The 23,525-nt window shown below is 38.8% G+C and overlaps 1 protein-coding gene across 5 annotated transcripts in view; it reads right to left on the reverse strand.

The window, feature by feature from the left end:
* Window positions 1–8,980, reverse strand: part of asph (aspartate beta-hydroxylase) — a 51,674-nt gene extending 42,694 nt beyond the window's left edge. For 4 of the 5 annotated variants that reach the window (XM_072363504.1, XM_072363503.1, XM_072363502.1 and 1 more), the window contains exons 1-2: window positions 8,789–8,980; window positions 3,401–3,562 (exon numbers count right to left, since the gene is read on the reverse strand). In XM_072363504.1, coding sequence (XP_072219605.1) covers window positions 3,401–3,562; window positions 8,789–8,927 — 301 coding nt within the window. In that variant the 5' untranslated portion in view covers window positions 8,928–8,980. Of the gene's footprint in view, window positions 1–3,400; window positions 3,563–5,422; window positions 5,557–8,788 lie in introns of those variants that run through there. The other variant, XM_072363505.1, reaches the window with a different exon arrangement.
* Between the last annotated feature and the right edge of the window lie 14,545 nt (window positions 8,981–23,525).

Genomic DNA, 23,525 nt, shown 5'->3' on the forward strand with positions numbered 1-23,525 from the left:
GGGTTGAACTTTACCTTTCACCAAGATAACCTCAGTGTGCCAGCGGAGAAGAATTAGATGAACTATGACACAGAGATTTGGTGAACTTTACTTCTGCAGATATTCTGAAAGGGGTAATTAATTAATACTGTAAAGATGACCACAGTCATCAGGGAGATCACAAATGTTTGATTAATCCTAATTAGCATTATTTTTTCATTAATTTAAAAAAAACTAACAAAAGGGTGGTAGAAATTTAAGAAAAAGGGCAATACTCTTAATTTTTCTTTGTCTCCTGTAAATTTATTTTAATATAATCAAGTTAACTGATTTCCCATTGTGATTTATTTTAAGTGCAAAAAATATGTAAAAGAGGCCAGTGAAATTCTTTTTAAAAAATTACCTAATTGTTCTGCAGTGAATAACTGAGTTCAGATATAGGGACACTGGTGACCACAGTAGGGCCAGTGGCTTGAAGGGCACTTCATGTAATCCCTTATCAGACATCGCTGCTGACATCAGATAGAGGGTTGTCCATGGCATGATCGGTGGGCTGCTCCTTCAAGGGTGTAACTGCTTTGCCTTTGTGGCAGTTCCCTCTCCAAGGTAGGGTCATGGAGACGTAGAAATGGTGATGAAGATGTTCTGATGATTCTGCAGTTGTTGGATTATATCAATAATGGACATGAGGCAAAGTTTAGGGAACTGGTCAATCACTTTGTGGCACGGGGTCAAAACAATCACCCCATCATGAACACAAACAATACAAAACAAATGACTGTGGGATTTAGGTGGACCCGGAATAAGAAATCACTGTCTCCATATTACATATAGAAGTGAAGGTGGTTGAGGAATACAGATGCCTGTGTGTGTATGTGAACAGCACACTACACTGTAAATATAACCCTGAGTCTGTCTTCAAGCTTAGGTCCGTCAATGTCTGCTAAAAAAAAAAAAATGTGTGTATTTTCTACAAGTGCGACCTGGCAACCTGTCCAAGATGTGCCCTGCCTCTCGCCCAATGACAGCTGGGATAGGCTCCTGCTCCCCCACCCATAACAAACTGATATAGAAGGCTGACACTTCTGGGGACTGCTCTGGAGCCACTAGACTAGATTGTGCAAGAAGAATGCTGCACAAGTCAATGAAGGTCATTGGTCCTGCCAGCAGCAAATACTACGCATAATGATAGCCTATGATTGTTTGAAAAAAATATTACTGCATAATTATAATTTCCCATTTGGATAAATAAAGTTTTTTATCGATTTCAACGATTTCCCTTTTCAATTACAAAATCATGGAAACTGATTTTATGTTGTTAACCCCTTAATGTTTTTATGTCATTGCATACCTCAGGACAAATCTGGGGTTTTCCTCAGCCCCCCTTTATATATACCTAAATATGTTATATACCGTTGGAAAGCTAAGGATCTTGTGATTCCAGTGATGTATGGCAATCCAGGAAACAATCAGAACTGTGGACACAATAAACACGTCTGTAAAACCAGTCGCAAATACAAGAAAATGACAAAGTCACCTATAAAGCCTCACAGTATTCTAAGAAAAGATAAAACTCCAACAAAACGCTCCTGTTACGTTGGCAAGGGTCCAGTTAATGTACTCCGGTAAAATAGTTAGTCTACAACAAGTCTTATGCCCACAAAGACACATAGTCTGCAGCGGCAAACTTTCAAAATTTCCGTCAGATGCTTATTTTTCTGCACGTTCTTGATCATAACTTCAGTTAGCATGCATGTATTAGCCACACCGTGATACTGTAAAAGCTCCGGTCTTTAAACTTTTGAATGGCATCTTACTTGTTCCAATAGATTGGAACTGCTTACCCTGTCTGCTGGGGCATGATAGTCAATTACTCACTGATGCGTCAAAAGTATCTGCTCCTATTCTTATGTGTGTGGCTCGAACCAGTTGCGGTGGATTTTACTTTGGAGTGGCGAATGAAATTCTGAAAACAACAGTATGCAGGTTGCGGGGGTTTCTCTTCTTCCATATATGGCAAATGTAAAGCGTAAAAAGCGTCACAGAGAAGTAGTTTACCTTTTTGAGTTGTAAAATCACGCATCGTAATTTCAGATTGTGCAGTTTATTAGTTTATTTTTCGACAACATGGCTAAACGAACGTCAAAAACAAAATACAGTATGCCTTGGAGGTTTGTTTACGATGGGACAGTGATGCTTCTGACGTCAGAGGGGGACAGTAGTAATGACTGGTAAAAAACATCTGAAGAGGGAAACGTTGCTGTCAACAAGTGAGTATAATTTATATTTCATTGTTATTTTACTTAATATTATTATAGTTCTAGATTGATGGATACAGATAGATACTTTATAGTTAGATGCTTTATTGTTCCCAAATAGGAAAACGTGGGCACAGCATTATCACTCAGCAGCATTCTCATCAATAAAGCAAACATCAAAGAGCAAAAAGTAGTGTTAATTAATATAAACACAGCTCAGTCTTTCTTGTATTATAAAATACATTTTTGTTTTTTCTTTGTTTTACATAATAGAACGTCGTAGATAATTCAGACGACGGGGTCCCACATGCTACTTTCTCTAAAAACAAAGTGGAACAAAACAAAAGTTTAGAGGAGCCCCATCCCCCCTCTCCTAGAAAAGGTAAAAAGCATGAGGTCGAGGGAGAACAGGGGGTGGGCGTGGGTATTTTTCTGCCTTTCAGCCTACACATATTTGGGAAGAAAAATTAGGCAGAAATAAAATTCCATCTCTTTCACTGTATTCAAGCCTATATTACTCTGTGGCAATAGCATTTACCGAGATTCTGACTATTGTGGCTGAGAATTCAGAGTGTTTTCTTTCAAAAGAGACCTCAACCAGCCCTCTACTCCAAGTGGTTCAAGAACAGTTTTCAATTTACTTTGGTATGCTTTTTTTTTTTTTTCTTTCTTTCTTTCTTTCCTTTTTTTTTTTTCTTTTAAAAAGGAGTTGTAGGCAGAAACTGTCCGACTGTTAAGGGGTTAGCAAGCACTGCAGTACCCTTTATCCTTGCTGTACTTTTTTTTGCTTACTCTGTAGGACTACTCTTCGAAGCAGCAGTCATGCTCAATAACAAGTGTCCATTCTGTTTGTTTTTAGGTGACTTTTGCTTTTAAGTTATTTGTCTAACTTACGTTTGGCCAGTTTATGGTAGCTAATTTGCATTCTATTTACTCTAGTACATATCTAAAAACAGTTGCTGCTCTGCAGCTGCAGAAATGCAAACGGCTTAAAAATCACTTTGAAAGAAGCAGGTGATGGGTCTATGAACACATAAAGACAAAAGCCAAACTACGTGCTGCCACACCTTTCCAGCAGGACAAATGAAGTGGAATAAACATATTCCGATGTTCTTTCTATCAGAAGCATGCATGTACATGCATGTGTTACAACATGTTCATACCAAGAACTCCTTGATAGTCCACCAAGTCAAAGTAAACCACAGCAACAGATGTCCATACGCCCAGCAGGGCCAGCACAATGAACCAAGTGAAGAAGCTGGCACTTTTTGATCCGGAGTCTGCTTTCTTCCCATTCCTACTGGCTGACTGGGATTTAGTGCCATCTGTAAAAAAAAAAAAAAATATATATATATATACATACATACATACAAACATATAAACATATTAGATTGAGATGGAGATTTAACATATTTTCTTGATAGCATTTCCTTTTAATTGTAATCAAATATTGAGTTTAAATCTAGCCTAACACACTCAGCACATTGTAAATGTAGATATTTTTAATTAACCACGTTAAGTAAGAAGACAAGCAGGATATTTTCTACAAAGTAATTTGAAGAATGAGTAATCCATTTGCCATTCTGAGCTAAATTATATTCACAGATCTTAGGTAATAATGCATAAACACCAAACGCCCAGACTTCAAGCATTTTAAAGAAATGGTGTGTAGGGTTATAGTGATATCCTGCCGAAAATTTTCAGTTTGCCACCAACTAAGTAGCCGTCACACCACTCTGCCTTTTCCAGCATGAAGAGGAAGCAGTGGAAAAAAAACCAAATCAGTATTCTCTAGAGCCAATATTTAGCTAAACATGAAATAAGGCCATGCAATATTTCAAACTTCACAAAAAAGGACCTGCGCAGTCTGAATAAAGAAATAGCTTTGTTTTTTCATAATAAACTAAAACAAAATTATTCATAAAATGGCATTTTTTTACCAACAGATGCAGCTAAATGTTTTATAATGGAAGTTGAAATCCATTTAAATTAAGACAGTCAATACTGTAGCAAATCACCAGCTACTTTAATCTACAAGAAATACTTTACATTAAAAATCATTTCATCTTAATAAGACTATTGAGTTCATAATATCCATTTATTTGCACCAACAAAACAATCTGTAAGCTGCAGGTACCATCTGGATAGTTGGTTAGTTACCAAACTGAAATATTGCAGTGCAAATTATTAAAGGCAAATAGAAAACTTGCACAAGTCATTTACAATGGCACAACCTGAATAAAACTGTTCAACTTTATTATATCTGCTCAGAATCTCTTGTGCAACTTTGTCCGCTTCCCTTTTTGACTTAAGCATAACACCAGCAAAGTGTCAAGGGAACCAACTTGGAAAGTAGCACAGGAACACTAAAATGTTCCTGTGATAATGAAATATTAAATTCTAAAAGTAAACCTGAGCAAATTTGTTACGAAACATACGTCAATCATATCTGCACTAATCCATCTTGCACTGGAAACAAGGACAAACAGCCAAAGGAAATGGATAAAATATACCATATAGGCACCATTTGGGGAGTGCTCAAGATACCCTACAATACATAAGGGGAAAAAAATAGCAAGAGAGAATGAACGGGTGTTAAAATAGCTACATGGTAAGAGGTCAAATTTCAGACACTGGCAAACACTGGTTTGCAGACATATTCCCAAGCAGTGCTACTCTGAACAGTGTAATAAGCTGAAAATCCATCAAGCCAGCTGAAACGTATGGACTCCTACTTACAGGGGAAATGGCAGATGTCATGTCTTCTCAGAATCTGAGCGTATCGATATTGGCTTAATTTCTCTGGGTCCCCTTTATTTATATAGCTAAGCATAAAAAGAGAGCACAGCCTGCTGCATCAACACTTTATAAATTAAGGTGACATGTAACATAAACGCTGGTCAAAAATTTGGAAATTGATTTGGCTATACATTTCAATAAGAATACTGTAACAGTTCCTTCCAAAACTACATTTGAAATTTAGGATTTATGCCTAACTGACAGATTAATAACTCAGATTTTAATAAGATCAAAAAGCAGTGCAAACTTGGATCCTGAACATGAAACTGAATTTTGAGAAGACCTCTGTATCTCCAACAAAAATCAACCAGACACCCACAATGACCTCCACACTGCTCTGTCCTTCACTTGTCAGTCTGCAGCTCTTGAATAGTCACATTCCTCACCTTGCACTTCCCCCGCTATGACCGTAGGAATTGCTGGAAAAACTGCAGACTCTACCAAGGTTGCTGGATCACCCATCCCTCCCGTATGATGAATAACTGAGAAGAGGTCAAAATGAAAGTCTGCAGTCTGAAGCAAGGGACAAGAACAGCCTTGCGCACCCTGTTCTCACTTCTTCTGGGTCTCTATCTGGCCCCACCCTCTCTCTCGACTGACTGGCTTTCTTTCAGTTCATTTGTCAGTGGGCCAAGTTCCTTTAATTTTGTTTCACCCTCTGTGCCTATTATGGCTGGAGAGATCATAGACATCTATTAATAGTGGTGTTAGACAAGCTAGTCGTGACATACAGAAAGAAAAAAACAACAGAGCCAAAATATCCCACACCATGAACCATAGTGGAGGAAAAATCTGGGTCTGTGGGAAAGAACTAATTTACATATTATATATACACACACACGTGTGTGTATATATATGTATATATATATCTCAAGAGATGGACTGCTATATCGAAGAGCTTCACAGAAATCTACAGCTCTGAATTTTTCACAATTTCAGCTAGCAAGAAATAAAAAATATGCAAGCTTTTTGCCAAATATATTTAGGCATCAACTATCTGCTTTGAATTGAAACTGCTGGTTGACCAGGAAAGCTGTAGATGGGGGCAGTCCCGGTTAACAGACAGCTGTCACCTTTTTCGACACGTGAGGGGAGGAAAAGCCTGCACACCCTTGTGGGGCTGTTGTGGCAATTCTCCTCTGAAGAAATTAACCATAGTTTGTGCAAGATCTTGCTAAATGGAAAGGTGATTGCTTTTTTGAAAGATCAAGTAACTGAGTTTGCAAAAATGAGAAGACAGCATAAGCAAGTGCAGCTCAGCTTGTTGCTGACAAACATTGTGAGAAAGGACAAAATGCACACAGGCAGCATTGCAGGGAATACAGACAGGGTTAGATTAAATCAGTATCACTGGTATAATCTCATTTCATACTGGTATAAATAAAAAAAAAAGCTTGGTATACAACAGTCTCATCTGAAAGGACAAAATGAGAAACTCTACATTAAATAAATGAATCTCATTCTTTGTTAATCATCAATCTCAATCATCAAAAAAAGAAAACTGTGGTTCTCAAATTAAACTTTTGGTTGTTGGTGTTATTCAACAGTGATCAGCACAATGCTGCTACAAATTAAATATCTGTCCCTGATACAGATGAACACAACACTGCAATTTCATGCATTTCAGACTAAAGGGTTTAGTTAAGAAAAAGTAAACAGTCTGCAATGCAAAGGACACAGCACTACATCACAATAGACAAGTCTGTTACCCTTCCATCTTTCCAAAGTTGAGTAGTTTCCAGGAGGAAGAAAAGAGAACCCTGAGACATAGTTCTTTATTTTTACTAATTACAAATAAGCCAAAAAATACAATTAGGATCAGCACATATCGTCAACAAATACACAAAGATAAATCCCTCTCATATATTCTCCAAGATCCATGATCCATTCAATATTATCAGGCATTCAAAACACCTTGCAAAAAAATTCACTGTTAACTACTCAAGTTAGACTGTGCAAGGCAAAAAACTATTGATATTTGACATGCCACAATCAGTATTTGATTACTTGATGTAACTGAAGTAAATGGAGACAAAGTGCATTAGTTTTTCTCTTTCAATTATATCAATGAACTCACCACTGCTTCATGAACACTTCAACTGATGTTCAACTGTGCAAAAGTCAAGAAATCATGTTACCATGGCTTTGAGGAAGATTAGTTCCTGATCAACATTAGTTTGAGTTAAAGATCCAAATTTGGCAGGGCTTTCACATTAATGTTTAGGTTACAAATCCTTTTGTTTCAATGTGTCCCATAGTCTTGTGTGCTCCATTCTGAGCTCATCTATTAAGAACTACTGCATAATGTATCTGGCTGCATTTTTCCAAATGTAAATATAATTCACTAAATTCACTGTAGTAGTGTCTTGGGCTACAGAGGCAGTTCATAAACAAATGAACGTGACTTATGACTTATATTGGAATACTGACATTCAAAACGAGACCCAAAGTATCATGACACATTTTATCAGTACCAATCTTTGTTTGAAAAAGTGATTTGATCATTCAAACATGTCTTCTTTTTATCTAGAATATTTTGTATTTGGAGCTTAACTTGAGTCATACACCAAATATATAGGAACTGCAATGGGCGGGGTCAGGAAAACGACGTAAAAGACATTTTGTTCAGTCACTTTTTTCGACCTTGACACTGCCCTTTAGTTTGGTACACAGCTATCTGCTGATCCAACTGCAATAACAACAAATAAAATAAATGAATAAACGATGTCTAATTGAAAGCTGTATTACATATCTGTTTCAGATTTACCTGGGTGTGGGGCTCCTGAAAGTTCGGTGTTCTGCACAGGACAGTTTGTCTCAAAATTGAACTACGCATACCTTCTGTATAGTTTGTATTACGTGGGCTCACTCGTCTACTTACAGCCACGTGTCGGTTTGAAAACGATTACTATCTTATCTATATAAGACTAAATTAAAAGTTAATGTCCTCAAGTGCTTGGTTTGTGCGACAAATTTAAAAGTATAATCGGAGATCGAATGCATGTCGCAGGATTAAAGATCCAATAGCACTATATCCGAGCAGATTAGCGCACACCGCTCTCTGGAGCTACAATGGGTAGGCGAATTGTTGCATAGGGTCCGAGATCCCCGAGCGCCACGTATGACCCACTCACTTATGGTATATTGACACGTGGGTATTCAGATAAAGAATAAACTGGGGGGCGGATGCGTATTTTCATTTGTGGTACACTTCGAAGTATGTATCCAAGAGGGCTGATTGGGAATGGCCTAGGTATGAGTAAGCGTTGGAACCTAAGGACTATCCTACTATGTGCAAAAAGGCAGCGAAGCCTCACGAGAGAAGGCTGACGATTTCTCGCGTGCGAAAGTGTCCCATAGAAATCCTAAACACTGGATTTTCCATGGTAAACAAGCCCATTTGTGGAGCATGAACAAACGGCCACAAAACCTGAGCTATAATCCTCGCTAAGGTTTAAAACAATATGGTGGCAAAGAGTGAAGCGTCTCGATGTGAAAAAATTTCAACAAGCTTGACGCAAAGCTATCAAGTCAAAGCTTTCACGCAGCTGCGGTGACGTGTTAAACTCATCAATGTTCCACTTAAACTGTTTACATGCTCCATGAATTTACGAAGTACGACGAAATCCTCTCACTTCCAACGAGTGGCCATCAGTGATATTACTTTATATTGAATTAAATCATAGCCGAACCTTCGATTACCTTTTAAAGGTCTGCAACCTATGGTAGAATGAAAAGTAGTAACAACGCACCTTTAGATTTAACGTGCACTTTAGCGTTTTTCTTTGAAGCCATGGTGAGTCTGCAGCAGCTTGACAAAACAGCAGAGAAGGTATTGGAGCAGCCTAGGCCTGTAGTTCTTGCTGTAAAATCAAAATCAAAATGCCTCATAAGGCTCACATCCAAAGAACCCGTCCACTGTAAGACCGACAGCTTTCTAAGCCAATAACGTACTTGCTACACAAAAATAGGCGGGAGCTGACAGATATTAAGGCCAATGGATTTCAAGATGCTTTGGGCTTATTCAACCGTGTGGATAGTCCTATGTTTGCCCCTCCTCCCCATTTTTTCTGGAACGTGGCAAGATGGTAGATCCATAAGGCACTGGGTAGATCCTGAGCCATAGACATTACAGCCCCTGCGGTCGATGAGCTGACCGATGGGGCGCGAGAAATACGGCTGCCATCTTGGGCCGGTCATCCTACCCACAGATAGCGGGTATTTAAGATGCCAGAGCACTGTGCGGTGAATTCCTGTGCAAATTGGCGGACTATTGCGCACATGGGTTGGGGGGATTACTTTTCGCAAGTAAGATTCAACATTATCATTGGATGTATTTTGTTAATAGAATATTATTGTACTGTATTTATGTCCGCCACCGAAATCTTAGCCAGCACACGTTAAGCTAGGCTATGTTTATAGCCGATGTTCACCCGGCTATTAGGCCAACTGAGACTTTATAAATCATATATTCCATAACACAGGCTTAGATTACAACTGATACAAAAATGCTATTGTAATAAATAATGCAAATATTGCTGATATAACATTGATAAGAACATTTTACACAGGTGACACAGGCTGTATTATTCACATGTAATTCTTTTATTCTAACAAAAGTAAGATACCTTTCCTGTCTCATACCCACCCCACTTACTTGAAAATACAGACTACAGAATATCTGACTGTAGAATAGTTTGCAAACAAGCTGACAGTTTCAGCAGCTTTGGTTTATTATCAACAGATATGCGTCAAAATCGGAGTTTTGTTGACCCTAACCCTCTTAAGAAATTTGAAGGAGGAAAATAAGCTTGATGTCCTTTTAAAAATGTTTTTGTGTTGACTTTCTCTAATCTCCCGTTTTTATTTTTAAGGTTTCCCAAAGACAAAGATATGAGGAAGAAGTTGCTTTGAGGAGGGAAGGATTCACTGCAAGCGAGTCATAAGGCTGCACCACATTGTCAAACTCGCCTCCTCTGCAAACGGTCCTCTTTCAGGGCTTTTAGCTCATTTAAACTTTCATGAGCAAATTTGTGTAAACATGGTTTGGGGCAGGCTGTTGTCATGTTCTTGTGTTTAACTTGAGTGTTTAATTTAATTTTTTTAGGATTTCTCTATCATCTATCTGTCTGTCTTAATTTTTTTCAGATATATATTGATTTTCATTTATTTCAGGGTGAGATCTCTCAGAGAGAGAGAGATAGAGAGAGAGTAACTATATAATAATTGATTTAGATAATTCAATGTAATTGTATTATAATTGAATTGTATTTGGGTATGTTTTGCTTTCGGCAACAATGGTTGATACCATTCGTGCCAATTTGAATCAATATAGGTTTTTTTTTTTTTTTTTTTTTAATTTCTGATATATAACTTCTATCTATTGTGTTTTACTTTAATTATGGATGTATAATGTATTATTGTTTCTTCATTTTTCAACTTATTAAAATAGCTGAGTAGTACACAATCTGCTTCTGCTTTTCTATTATATATTAGTGTTTATATATATATATGTGTGTGTGTATTATATTATATATTGTTTATGTTTTGCAAAATAGCCTACCTATCATACATAACCACATACCAGAATATTCTATTACTGTTAAGCCTACTATGAATATCAAAATACACCGAATCATGTGTCCGGTATCATGCCTACATGTATGACAGTTGCAGAAAAAAACCCTGTGAAACTCAGTTTTGTATTCAGTGAGTTATGATTGATTAAATTCTCTGACACTTCATTGCGCCTGCCAGACAGATTACACTGAGTGGAGTGGGTGACCAGTCCAAGATGGCGGCTCCACGGCTCGTCAGTGCCAATAGGCAATAACGGTTGATGTGGCGTCTATTTCTTTACGTCTATGTCCAAAGCAATGTAAAAAAGAGTGGTGACGCAATAGTGTATTTTCTCCAGTAAATTGATGAAACTACAACATTTTTTTTGGTATTGTGAGGCATTAGCTGACTGCTCTGTAACGATTTAAGTCAACAGTGTTATTTCATGTTGCCAGTTACAGTTAATTAATCGTGTTAACCAGCGAGTTATAGTTTAACTGCATTTAGTTTATGTGAGCAAGACTTAAGTCACCGTAGACATCGTCAGTAAACCTGCATTTATCTCATATTTATTGTAGTTGTTTTTTTTCATATAAAGATTTTCTTTGATTATTAGATTTGCCCTTTGGTGGTGACTGTATCAGTATGCCTGAATTGAATTCCTGGTAGTGAACTACCTCAACTAGAAAACATGTTTAGCTTTTTCTCTGCAAGATGGATGTGGTTAATTTAGTTCGAGTTATACATCCTTTGACAGACAATGTCTCAGAGACGGCAGCATAAATGTGGATATTATTAGTATATATGTCAAATTCTGTGCAAAACTAAAAATATAGTGATTTTTCTCTGCTTTCTCTGCTTGAATGATTCAAGCACTGGGTAGATCCAGAGCTTTATGAAACAAATAATTACGACACTCTTTGAACTAATCGACACAGCGTCACGTGGTTCATGTAGTTCTGAATAGTTCCAAACATCCCAGCTCTGTCAGTCAGTTTGAATGGGTTCTGGCGGGACAGAGCACAAAAACGACAATTGTCATTAAAAATGTATCAGTAATGTGCATTGATTACTACAATATCAAAGTATTTCTTTTTTGGAGCGGCAGAGACACATTTATCACTGTAGCAGGGGACAGCTATACCTTGTCCTCTATTATACTTAAACATGCCAGTGGTCCAGTTTACCTTCAGATCTAGATCTGTCTGTTCCCAGATTTACTCCTGTTGTCGCTGTAGAAGATGTCATTCAGTCTGTCTGTTCTCTCGGCCTGGTGTCAGATGGAAAATTAGCTGAATGGCAAAGCTGAGCTCAACAAATTATTTTAAAGAAGCTTTGACTTGGAGGAAAATATGTAACTGTAGATGCTTTGACTGCTGACCCCGGATGAATTTTTAATTTCTGTAAAAGACATAATTATTCCATATTTCATTTTTTGCTTTTCATGTGAACTGAATACATGTATCTGTAACCCTGTTTATTGTGCTTCATGCCAGAAAACTATTGTAAAATATTAATTATTTGATTGAAAATATTAATCTATAGATAGATAGATAGGTCTAAAGACCCTTGCTGTAACAAAAAGAGCTATTTATCATAACCCAAATGTCCTGCTCTCCTCAGAAGAAGACATGCAGTGTCCATCCATGGCAGTCCAGCACCATAAAGAAGTCTTTGTGCAGTTTGAAGCCTGAAAGCAGCGACCCGTGAGGTTATGTCAATTTGTCCCTAGCCCTGTGCTGTAGCTCTCACCCAGTGTCGTTGTGACCAGAAGAAATCCAAAAGAGTCTTTTGGATACGTTGTAAGAGGGATAACGGTGGTTTCAAGACAGTCAGTTTATGCCAGAGGGCGGAAGAAACAAAGTTATTTACCTCCAGAACTCTGCCCCCGTAGGAGAGCTGAGTCATTTCCATTTGGACAGTCTGGCACACACTCTTTCCATGACACCCCCACAGTTTTTTTCTATAAAAGTGTCTGTTCCTAAAATTTTAAGCCCTGATTAGCCCATTTTATATTGCCTGGTAATGTGGGGAGGCTTATTCATACAGCTCCAAGCAGTGTTGAAAGCCCTTAATATCATCCTGAGCTGTGATAAAAAAAAAATCTAAGTAATCAGCATAAGCAGAGACTACTGATGCTGGACGATGTGATAAACCTGGAAGAAGAATCCCAGTTAAAGTTGAGTTGACTTTGTGCAAAAGAGGTTCAATCGCAACAGAATATAATTGTACTTCATTGTACAATAAACCTACCAAAGAAATTAAACCTTCACCAAATACAAAAATTGATACAAAAATGATCAACTCTATCAAAAGCCTTTTCCTGATCTAATGAAATAATGCAAACATCAATGTCATAAAGTTGACAGACGTCAAACAAATCTCTCAACAGAAAAAGATTGTCCTTGATGGATCTGTCAGGTACACAGTATGACTGGTCTCTGTGTATAACGAACTCGAGGACGTTCTCCCGACAGGATAATGGCAGGTTGCCGGTTTGGATGCACTCCTGAAATACTTCCCAGAAGTCCTTTCCCAACAGCCTCCAAAAGTGTTTATAAAACTTTGCAGGTAAATCATCCAAACTTGGAGTCTTGCCAGAAGCCATTTGCTAAATAGCAGCTGTCAGTTCCTCTATAGAAATCCCAGCCTACAGAACAGCTCCATCTGCAGTGGTAAGTTGGGGAAGACCATCCAGTAAAGCATCCATGCTTCTGTTGCAAACCTGCTGTCTGAAAAGGTTGTTGTAAAAACCCACTGCATGCTCCTACATGGCACGGAGATCACTGGTCAGAGTTCCATCTGGACAGCGGAGACAAACCACCTGCTTATTCCGTCTAAACTGTCTTTCCAGGTTAAAAAAGAAGGACATGGGGGCATCCATATCTTTAACAGCAGCGAATCTTGACCGGACTAAAGCTTCTTTAGCCCTTTCATGTAAAAAGAGTGTAACAGTTCTTTCTTTCGCTTGAGTTGGTCAGTATTAGTAGCACCTGTCAAAATATTGCTTTCCAGTTGATTTAATTTATTTTCTAAATTCTGAATCACCTTTTTAATTTGCACTGTAGAGTGACTCGTGTATTGCTGGCAAAAAAATCTTATTTGTGTTTTTCCAACCTCCCACCAATCAGTCAAAGATAAGAAATCTGGCTTTTTTTCCTTCCACATTTTCCAAAAATAATCGTGGAGTAATTTAAAATTACGTGGAGTAAGTTAAAATGCCAGTAAGATCTGCATCTAGTGGTACTTGTAATAAGTAAATCCAGGTAGACTAAATGATGGTCAGAAAAAACAACTGGACAAATTAAACAGTTGGATAATCTGTTTCTTTGGTTTTCTGAGATGTAAAATCTGTCTAACCTGGCTCCACTCACTGCCCCATCCTTCATTCTTACCCACGTGTATTGTTTACCTTGAGGGTGTTTAATCCTCCTAGCATCAACCAAATTACATTCTGATGTAATCTGAGTAAGTTTAAAAGATGATGGAAGATGGGGTTCTTCACCTGTTCTGTCGACTGAAAAACAGGTAGTGCGGTTCCAATCCCAACCCATCACAATACACTCATCTTGAGTCATCTTCTGCAAAAAAGTGTGTACATCCTGAAATGTTTTAATCCTGATGTCCCCCTGGTTTGGTGCATAAACGTTAATGAAGCAAAAAGAAAAACTTTCTATTTGTGCTCTAACAATCAGCACCCTGCCTGGGACTAACTCAGTACAGGAAGTTATATTCACATCAAGTCCTGGTGAAAATAAAATTGCTACACCAGCAGATGAACTAGTCCCATAAGACAAATGATGTTTCCCTTTCGAACTTAAACCCCATTCTACCTCATTGTCACAAGTTGTGTGTGTTTCCTGATAAAACACAACATCCAACTTCTTTTGAAAGATAATTTCTTAACCAACCATCCTTTTCTGTGGATCCCTCCCACCATTGATTTTCAAAGAACTCACCCTGATATTACACATATTGGTATAATGGAAAGGAAGGACAGATAGAGACAGTAGAAAAAAGACCATCCAGTGTTCTATAATCATTAGTTTTTAATCGTTTTGAACCTTTTCCTTTATTTGCCAATATCTGTTTGCGGACATTTGTCATGTGCTTTTTTAAATGGAAATGTTTCTTTTCATCCAGCATCTCCAAGTCAACTATTCTTTGTAAAATTAATGAGCGCTTGACAAATTTTTCTGCATCAGGAAAATAGTCAAGCACTCTAACAGACTTTCCAAAAGTTTCATCAAGGAAATCATTGATTTCCTCCAGAGTGTACAAATTGTCACTGGACATCTGGGAATCAGCGATTGAAACACAATCTGAATCCCTGTCATACTAAATCTCTTCTACCTGTGAAGCTTCAGCAGCAGGCTGAGTCTTAGGAACCTCAGCTGCCAGCAGCACCGCTGCCCCAGCAGCAACGGGGTCAGAATCAGCTGTCTGTTCAGGCTCGGTACCAACTATGTCAGCATTAGCTGAAATATTTGGGACATTTGTTTCAGCTTTCTTGGTGTCCATCTTAACATTCTGTATGTCCTTCTGATCGCTGCCTCCCTCCCCGGGATCAGAGACAACCGCCCCATTTGCACGGAAAGCAGCAAACCTTCTCAGACAACTTGAATGTCCCCAAAGTCCCCCACGACAAAGGAAGGCCTTGAGAAGTGGAACCGAGAGGGACCCACTCAGACCCACTGGCACTCATCTGGTGTTGAACTGACTTAACAGGACGAAGGTGTCAACCAAGTAAGATCCTCCATGTTCTTACACTTCATGCGGTATGGTGGGTGTTGAGAGAATTCACTGTTAAAATGATAAATTAATCCAAGCTGTTAGCCTTTAACTTCAAATAGCAACAAATCCAACTATTTGAATAATTCCAGAACCCTACCACTTTCCCCTTTAGTTTATTTTCAATTCACTAAGTCTTTCCTATAACAACTTGGACTAAGTGTTTCCTGCAAACAACGTGGGCTACATAGATAATTGGCAAACTTTCAGAAGAAAACCGGTCTGATGAGGAGAGACGGCATCCATCCCACTTTGGAAGGAGCGGCTCTCATTTCTAGAAATATGGACGAATTTATTAGTCATCCAAAAACATGACAACCCAGGGTTGAGACCAGGATGCAGAGTTGTAGTCTTACACACTTCTCTGCGGCTTCTCACCTGATGCTGCCCCCCCCCCCCAATCAAAAAACACAAAAGGAGCAAATCTTCTTTTGCAAAAAAAAATTAAAACAAAAACTTTAACTGTACAGAAACATCAAACTATTAAATGTGGTTTGCTGAATATTAGATCTCTCCCTTTGAAGTCTCTGTTAGTGAATGATTTGATCTGTGATCATCATATTGATATATTTTGTCTTACAGAAACCTGGCTGCAGCAGGAGGATCATGTTAGCATTAATGAATCAACTCCCTCTGACTATTTAAATGTTCACGTTCCTCCAACCACAGGCAGAGGAGGAGGAGTGGCAGCTATCTTCAGATCAGGGTTACTAATCAGTCCTAGACCCAAGATTAGTTTTAGCTCTTTTGAATCTCTGATTCTCAGTTTTTCCCAAAGTGGAAATCACAAAAACCTCTTGTGTTCATTGTTGTGTATCGTCCACCTGGCCCTTAGTCTGAGTTTCTGTCTGAATTCTCAGGGTTTTTATCCCAGTTAGTGCTGAGTACAGATAAAGTCATTGTAGTGGGTGACTTTAATATTCATGTAGATGTTGAAAATGACAGCCTAAATATTAACTTTAATTCTATATTAGACTCTATTGGATTTTCTCAAAGTGTTCACAGACCTACTCACTGCTTTAATCATACCCTTGACCTTGTGCTGACTTATGGCATTGAGAGTGAACAGTTAACAGTGTTCCCTCATAACCCTGTCTTGTCTGACCATTTTTTGATAACCTTTGAATTTACATTACTTGACTATACGGTTTCTCAGAAGAATTTTACATGTAGAAGGTGTCTATCAGAGAATGTTATAACCAGATTTAAAGAGTTGATTTCATCATCCTTTTCTTCACTGCCATGTGCTGATATGACAGAGGACGGCTACCTAAATTTTACTCCAGTAGAACTTGACTCTCTTGTTGACAGCACTATAGCTTCAATGCGTCCAACACTGGACAATGTTGCCCCTCTGAAAAGGAAGGTAATCAGTCAGAAGAGGTTGGCTCCTTGGTATAATTCACAGCTGCTTTAAAGCAGACTGCAAGAAAGCTGGAGAGACAGTGGCGTTCCTCTAATTTAGAAGAGTCTCAATTAGTCTGGAAAGATAGTTTAATAACGTATAAGAAAGCACTTCGTAAAGCTAGAACTGCTTATTATTCATTATTGATAGAAGAGAATAAGAATAATCCCAGGTTTCTTTTCAGCACTGTTGCCAGGCTGACAAAGAGTCCGAGCTCTGTTGAGCCATGTATTCCTTTAACTCTCAGCAGTGATGATTTCATGAGATTCTTTATCAATAAAATTGTTTCTATCAGAGAGAAGATTAATGGAATCCTTCCCATTATTATCACTGATGTATCATCAAGTAGAGCAGCTTTAGAAGTATCTTTAGAACCTGATTTGTATTTAGACAGCTTCTGTCCAGTTGATCTCTCTGAGCTAACAACAGCAATAGTCTCTTCTAAACCATCAACTTCTATTTTAGACCCAATCACAACCAGACTGTTCAAGGAGGTTTTCCCCTTAACTGACACTTCCATGTTGGATTTGATCAATCTGTCTTTGTTGACAGGATATGTACCTCAGACTTTTAAGGTTGCTGTAATTAAACCTTTACTTAAAAAACCTACTCTTGATTCAGAAGTGTTGGCTAATTATCGACCTATATCCAATCTCCCTTTTTTGTCTAAAGTTCTTGAAAAAATAGTTGCAGTTCAACTTTGTGATCATTTACATAGAAATAATCTGTTTGAAGAGTTTCAGTCAGGATTCAGAGTGCATCATAGCACAGAAACAGCACTGGTGAAAGTTACCAATGATCTCCTCTTAGCCTCTGATAACTTGTTTCTGTGCTTGTCCTGTTGGATCTCAGTGCTGCATTTGATACGATCGATCACAGCATTCTGTTACAGAGACTTGAACATGTTATTGGAATTAAAAGAACTGCATTAGGCTGGTTTAAGTCATATTTATCTGATAAATTCCAGTTTGTTCTTGTGAATGAATTTTTCTCACACACCGGAGTAAGTCATGGAGTTCCTCAGGGTTCTGTGCTTGGACCGATTCTTTTTACTATATGTATATGCTTCCATTAGAATAGAATAGAATAGAATAGAATAGAATAGAATAGAATAGAATAGAATAGAATATAAAAATACTTTATTAATCCCCCAGTGGGGGAAATTCAAATTAGACGAGTAGCTCAAAAAATGATAAATATTTACAATGATTGCATACTAGACAACAACAACAATAATAATAATAATAACAATAATGATAATAATAATAATCAATAAATAAACTGACTGAAGTCTCCTGAGCTCCGCTCCAACCTCTATAGTTAGACAAAGAGGTTGTAGCTGAGGGATGACGACAGGAGTGATGTTGCTATCAATTTTAGAGATGGGGGTGCCGCTGGACAGAGGAGGGTAAGTAGTGGGAGTTGCTGCAGAGGTGGAGGTGCAGCTGAATTGAGGAGGCCAGGCGGTGGGAACAGCCACAGATGTGAAGGTGCAGCTGGGCTCAAGAGACCTGGATGTGGTAGCTGCCACAGATGTGGAGGAGCAGCTGTGCTCAGGATGCCTGGTGCTGGAAGCTGCCACAGACGTGGAGGGACAGCTGGACAGAAGAAGTGAGAGTTAATGCAGAGGTGGAAGTACAGCTCGGCAGTGGAAGCAGTACAGAGGAAGCAGCTATAGTGGTGGGGGTGGAGGGAGCAGGAGCTGAGGTGGAATAAGCCACACTATCAAACCTGTTGAAATATTGGTTAAAACTATTGGCTCTGTCATCATCACCTTCCACAGACTGAGAGTTTTTCAGTCTTTATCCAGTGATGGCCCTCATGCCCCTCCACACCTCCTTGGTGTTATTATTCTTCAGCTGTCTCTACCTTTTTCTTGTACTCCACCTTAGCTCGACGTAGTGTCTTTTTAAGCTCCCGTTGAACATTCTTCCGCCTTTCTCCATCCCCATTCTGGAACGCCATCTTTTTCTGGGTCAGGAGGTCTTTGATGTCACTGGTGATCCATGGTTTATTATTAGGATAGCACCTTACAGTCCTCACTGGAATCATAGTGTCCCTACAGAAGTTAATGTTGTTAGTGATGGTGCTGACCCTCCTGTCCATGTCAATGGACATTTCTTCTTCCTCCAGCAGAACATTCCCAGTCTGTGACATCAAAGCAGTCTCTCAATGCATCACGCGCCTCTGGTGACCACTTCCTGAAAGATCTGGTAGTAACAGGAAGTCTTTGCACACAAGGTCTATATGTGGGTTGTAGATAGACCATGCTGTGATCAGATCTACCCAGTGGTGGAAGAGACACTGCCCTGTAAGCCTCCTTCACATTAGCATAAAACAGATCTAATGTCTTTTCTCCACATTTTGGACAGTCCACATACTGTACAAAGCCAGTCAGGTAGGATGCTGGGTCTGTATTCTGGCAACGGCGTCACAGATCAAACTGCTCTCCTCATACAGCAGTTGGTTCCGCATAAGTGCCTCGAGCTCATCACACTTGTTTGGTAGCAAGTTGGCGTTTCCCATAATCACAGAAGACGGAAAAGGCTTGAACCTCCATCTCCTGTTGTCCCTCTTTGCCTTTTGTTTTGCTCCAGCTCTGCATCCACGGTACAGCTTTTTTAACTCAGTTGGATGTTTAATTCCGTGTCCAATCCTTGACAGTGCCAACAGTTCTTCTCTTGTGTACACTGCTTTAGTACTGGTAGCAGTGCACATTGTCAAAAAAAAACCAAACAAATAAAACGAAATGTAAGTAAAAAGCAGATCACTAAAAATCCCAAAAAAAGTTTACATAAAAACTGAAAATTACATGTAATTATATAAACGACGAACAAAATTGAGAGCTACACAGACTTGCTGCCGATAAGGCCGGCGCATAGCAACAATAAAATTAGGTAACATTATCAGACAGCATGGCATAAGTTTCCATTGCTATGCTGATGCTACTCAGCTGTACTTATCTATGAAACCAGATGAAACCAAAGCATGTCTTAAAGACATAAAGACCTGGATGACTCAGAACTGTCTGCTTCTAAATTCAGACAAAACTGAAGTTGTTCTCTTTGGACCTGAGCGCTTCAGGGAGAAATTGTCTAGTTATATAGTTACTCTAGATGGTTTTTCTTTGGCTTCTAGTTCTACAGTGAGGAACCTTGGAGTTATTTTTGACCACAATTTATCATTTACATAGAAATAATCTGTTTGAAGAGTTTCAGTCAGGATTCAGAGTGCATCATAGCACAGAAACAGCACTGGTGAAAGTTACCAATGATCTCCTCTTAGCCTCTGATAGCGGACTTGTTTCTGTTCTTGTCCTGTTGGACCTCAGTGATGCATCTGATACGTTCGATCACAGCATTCTATCACAGAGACTTGAACATGTTATTGGGATTAAAGGAACTAGCATTAGGCCGGTTTAAGTTACATTCATCTGATAGATTCCTGCTTGTTCTTGCAAAGAAAGAATCTTCTTCACACAACAGAGTAAGTTCCACAATGGTTGTTATGCTGATGATACTCAGCTGTACTTATCTATTAAACCAGATGAAACTAATAGATTAGTCAGACTACAAGCATGTCTTAAAGACATAAAGACCTGGATGACGCAGAACTGTCTGCTTTTAAATTCAGACAAAACTGAAGTTGTTCTCTTTGGACCTGAGCGCTTCAGGGAAAAATTGTCTAGTTATATAGTTACTCTAGATGGTATTTCCTTGGCTTCTAGTTCTACAGTGAGGAACCTTGGAGTTATTTTTGACCAGAATTTATCATTTGACGCACATATAAAACTGGTTTCTAGGACTGCCTTCTTTCACTTTTGTAATATTGCTAAAATCAGGAACGTCCTGTCTCAGGGTGATGCAGAGAAACTAGTTCATGCATTTGTTACTTCAAGATTGGACTACTGTAATTCCTTATTATTGGGCTGTCCCACATATTCTCTGAAAAGCCTCCAGCTGATCCAAAATGCTGCAGCCAGAGTTCTGATGAGAACTAACAGGAGAGATCATGTTTCTCCAGTTTTAGCTTCTCTTCATTGGCTCCCTGTTAAATTCAGAATAGAATTTAAGATTCTTCTCCACACATATAAAGCTCTTAATGACCGAGCTCCATCATATCTTAAAGATCTCATTGTAAGATATTTTCCTAACAGAGCACTTTGCTCCCAAACTGCAGGTTTACTTGTTGTTCCCAGAGTTTCTAAAAGTATAATGGGAGGTAGAGCCTTCAGTTATCAGGCCCCTCTCTTGTGGAATAAGCTGCCAGTAAATGTCCGGGAAGCAGACACCCTTTCCACTTTTAAGATTAGGCTTAAAACTTTCCTTTTTGATAAAGCTTATAGTTAGGGATGGCTCAGGTAATCCTGAAACATCCCATAGTTAAGCTGCTATAGGCTTAGACTGCTGGGGGACCTCATCTGTCACACCTGTCCCCGTTTTGCTCTCTTTTTTCCCCTGTTTAATTGCTCAAATGATATCATATACATGTGACATTATTGTGGTTATTAACTTGTGTTTCCCTGTTCCAACAGGTATCCTTTGAATGGTGTTATGGTGTTTTTCCCCCCTCTTTTCCCTCTTTTCTGTCTTCTCAAACCCCAGCTGGTCGAGGCGGATGGCCACCCTTCCTGAGTCTGGTTCTGCCAGAGGTTTCTTCCTGTTAAAAGGGAGTCGTTCCTTTCCACAGTCGCCACAGGCACGCTCAGGACGGGAGATTGGACTGAAGACAAGTTTCGGTGCAATCTGTTGGTTTCCTTAGCTAGGATATTATTTGAATTGGCTCTATATGAATTAATTAGATTATTTTAAATTAATTGGAGTTCATTGGATTATGATTACAATGAACTGAATTCCAGTTGGCTTGAATTGGACTATATTATTTAAGTGCCTTGAGTTGACATTTGTTGTAATTTGGCGCTATATAAATAAACTGAATTATATATTTGGGCCGCTGATGCGCCTGGTCACAATGCAACAATGCCATTCTGGGACTTTCATCCAGAGAATACCACACTGAATACAGATTCTTATGCTTTAAGAAAAAAAGGAGCAGAGAGCTGAATTTCTAGTTTTAAACAATGTTCAGTTTTTATTTACAGGTAGTTTCACACTGGTTAAATAACAGGAGGTCTCAGTTTAAAAATAAGGCTTTTTTTTCAAAATATACTCTCGATATGCTAAAAATGATGTAGCTACACTGAGGTGTTTTACCAGCACAAGGTGACCATATCAGGGAGGCCTACAGGAGTGGGGGAGTGAAGTGGAAAGGGGCCACCACCAGGTATCAGAAAGTCACACACACTGCAAAGCAAAAGACACAAGTTAGAACACAACAAATATAAAACATGCCGAATAAACTAAGAATGAGGAAGCCCTCCACCTAGTGAGCCACGACCTATCAACCTATGACCAGCCCACCTGTACTGGCATTGAGAGGACCCCAGAATAGGGCTCACTCCAGTTGATTTACAAAAGAAAACAAAACAAAAGAAAACAAACAAAGAAACAACAAAACAGTAACTTGAGTGGGGAGAAAAACAAATGAACTAACAATTCATAATCAAAATACTAAATAAAACAAAGTAACCATAAGTACATAAAATATATTTGCAAAGGAGCAAAAACAGCAGTGGCTTGAGCTCAGCTACAGCACCAGAAGCCGGCATCACTTCCCCGTTCCTGTTATGAGAGGCACATGTCATACACAATATGTAAAATAACTCCACTGAACTTCGAAGCACCGCTAAGGAGCATATCTAAACATAAAAAATAAAAAAAACTCGACGGGGGAGCTCCACCCATCACATAATCATCCATATCAAAGCATTTCTACTGTTGTCTTAAGGTCATGTATTTGGTCATATTATTGTAATAAATGGTTCATTATATATAATTAACCGGTTTTTGTGTATGCTTTCTTTTCGTATTTGTCAGACCAACCAAACGAGAATTCACGAGTAGTGACTATGAGACTAGAATTAATTAAATCGTAAGATTCTGTCTTTTTCCTTCGATTGAAGGTGGTGCCCAAAAACGAGGTTAAATAAGGCTTACTTAGATAGTGAGAACTTTATCACATCCCGCTACATGTGTCACTATAATGGATGGATGGATGGCTGGATGGATGCATTGATGGATTTTAATACAATAGAATAAAAAACTGAGCTAGATTTTTAAAAAAAAAATAAATACACAGAATGGGACAAACAACAAATAATGGGACTATGAATATGTAACTAGAATGTGCATAAAGATAATAATATTGTATAAATATGATATAGAATATCAATATGATTATATTAGCACATATCGCATACAATATGAAGTAAATGTTCCAGTATTTGAGGTACAGAGTGCAGACTAGTTCTGTAATAGTGGGTCTGACAGAGGTAGATGAGTTGTAAAGCCTGATTGCGGTTGGGAAGAACGATTTCCTGTATCGTTCCTTAGAGCAGCAGGGTTGAATGAGTCTGTTGCTGAAGCTGGTCTTTAGTTTGTTCAGTGTTTTGTGGAGGGGGTGAGAGGGATTGTCCATGACTGCCAGCAGTTTTGCCAGCATCCTGTCCTCCACCACCTCCTCCAGGGTGACAAGCCAACAACAGACTCTACTTTCCCGATCAGTTTGTTCAGTATGTTGGCGTCCTTTGCCTTCATGTCTGCACCCCAGGACACCGCAGCAAAGAAGATGGTGCTTGCCACAATAGACTGATAAAACATCTTGTTGCAGACGTT

Source organism: Leuresthes tenuis, unplaced genomic scaffold (genome assembly GCF_036924035.1).
Source record: "Leuresthes tenuis unplaced genomic scaffold, fLeuTen1.0.hap1 SCAF_14, whole genome shotgun sequence".
Classification (NCBI taxonomy): domain Eukaryota; kingdom Metazoa; phylum Chordata; class Actinopteri; order Atheriniformes; family Atherinopsidae; genus Leuresthes; species Leuresthes tenuis.